This window comes from Corvus brachyrhynchos, unplaced genomic scaffold, assembly GCF_000691975.1.
Source record: "Corvus brachyrhynchos isolate BGI_N302 unplaced genomic scaffold, ASM69197v1 scaffold617, whole genome shotgun sequence".
NCBI lineage: Eukaryota > Metazoa > Chordata > Aves > Passeriformes > Corvidae > Corvus > Corvus brachyrhynchos.
In genome coordinates this window covers 85,109-87,261 of record NW_008239062.1, presented here as the reverse complement: position 1 = coordinate 87,261, position 2,153 = coordinate 85,109, and the positions used below count along the sequence as shown (strand labels likewise).

Below are 2,153 nucleotides of genomic sequence, written 5' to 3'. Positions count from 1 at the left end.
TCAACAGCAGAAGGAAAAACAGGCGGGAAACAGAGCCCAGGGATAGAGGAAAATCCGATCCTGGAGCCTCAAAACCAATCCTGGAGCCTCAAAAACAACCCCAATTCCCATTTTTCCCCCAAAACACGGCAAAAAGAATGGAACCAGACCCCATGGATGATGATTTCCCAGTGAAACAGCACCACATTCCCCTCAGGAGATCCCTGGGAATTCCAAGGTTGGAACCGCTCCGGTTGGGCCCCAATTTCATTTAATGGGACCAAACACCAGGAACGGGGTTTTGAGGCAAATTCCCACTTTTTAGATGGGGAAATCCCTCAGATCCCAAGGATCTGGCAGCCACAGACCTTGAGGATCTCCAGGACCTCGTCTGCCTTTTTCTTCTGAGCTGCTGCTGCAGCCAGAAGGCGTCGATGTCCCGCGGGTGCAGATCCTTCTTCTTGGAGTTCATCAGCTCCCCCGAGGCCACCAGCTGGGAAAATCCCCAAATTCCCGGTATTCCCGTGGGGTCGGGGTGGAACGGGAATGTTTAGGGACACAAGGTTTGGGAAATCCCATAAAAATCCCCGGAATTCCCATAAAAATCCCCAAAATTCCCTGGGTTTGGGGTGGAATGGGAATGTTTAGGGGAAATCCCCAAAATTCCCAACAATTCCCTGGGTTTCGGGTGGAACAGGAATCTTCAGGGAAAATACCCAAAATTCCCAACAATTCCCTGGGTTTGGGGTGGAACGGGAATGTTTAGGGAAATGAAATCCCAAAAATCCCCAAAATTCTCATAAAAATCCCCAAAATTCCCATAAAAATCCCAACAATTCCCCTGGGTTTGGGGTGGAACTGGAATGTTTAAGGACACAAAATCCCATAAAAATCCCCAAAATTCCCATAAAAATCCCAACAATTCCCCTGGGTTTGCACCCAGGGATTGGGGTGGAACAGGAATGTTTAGGGACACGAAATCCCACAAAAATCCCAAAATTCCCATAAAAATCCCATTACTCCCCTGGGTTTAGGGTGGAACCAGAATGTTTAGGGAAAATCCCCAAAATCCCCAAAATTCCCCTGGGTTTAGGGTGGAACTGGAATGTTTAAGGACACAAAATCCCATAAAAATCCCCAAAATTCCCATTAAAATCCCAACAATTCCCCTGGGTTTGAGGCGGAACGGGAATGTTTAGGGACACAAAATCCCATAAAAATCCCCAAAATTCCCATAAAAATCCCAACAATTCCCTTGGGTTTGGGGTGGAACGGGAATATTTAGGGACACAAAATCACAAAAAAATCCCGAAAATTCCCATAAAAATCCCAACAATTCCCTTGGGTTTGGGGTGGAACGGGAATATTTAGGGACACAAAATCACAAAAAAATCCCGAAAATTCCCATAAAAATCCCAACAATTCCCTTGGGTTTGGGGTGGAACGGGAATATTTAGGGACACAAAATCACAAAAAAATCCCGAAAATTCCCATAAAAATCCCAACAATTCCCCTGGGTTTGCACCCAGGGATTGGGGTGGAACAGGAATGTTTAGGGACACGAAATCCAAAAAATCCCAAAATATCCCATAAAAATCCCATTATTCCCTGGGTTTGGGGTGGATCAGGAATGTCTAGGGACACAAAATCCCAAAAAAAATCCCCAAAATTCCTATAAAAATCCCAACAATTCCCCTGGGTTTAGGGTGGAACCAGAATGTTTAGGGAAAATCCCCAAAATTCCCATAAAAATCCCAACAATTCCCCTGGGTTTGCACCCAAGGATTGGGGTGGAACGGGAATATTTAGGGACACAAAATCCCCAGAATTCCCATAAAAATTCCATTATCCCCTGGGTCTGGGGTGGAATGGGAATGTTTAGGGACACAAAATCCCAAAAAAATCCTCAAAATTCCCAAAATCCCGAACTCACGTTGGCCGAGAGGGTGCAGCGCACGACGGCCTCGTCCCCTTCCATGTCATCGTCCGAGGCCTCGTCCCGAACCTCCCCGTAAATGTCCTCGTCCCCTTCCTGCGGGAATAACGCGGGATTGCCCTCCAAAAATCCCCTTTTTATCCCGCCAAAAATCCCATCTTTATCCCTCCAAAAATCCCATTTTTATCCCGCCAAAAATCCCATCTTTATCCCTCCAAAAATCCCATCTTTATCCCTC

General features: G+C 46.3%; 1 protein-coding gene across 1 annotated transcript in view; it reads right to left on the bottom strand.

Annotated features, from left to right (window-relative positions):
- Positions 1-2,153, bottom strand: part of SNRNP200 (small nuclear ribonucleoprotein U5 subunit 200) — a gene marked incomplete at its 5' end in the record, with an annotated part of 78,572 nt that overhangs the window by 66,092 nt on the left and 10,327 nt on the right. Inside the window, 3 exon segments of the mRNA XM_017739196.1 lie at positions 347-385; positions 388-472; positions 1,913-2,011. Of these exon segments, the coding sequence (XP_017594685.1) occupies positions 347-385; positions 388-472; positions 1,913-2,011 (223 nt within the window).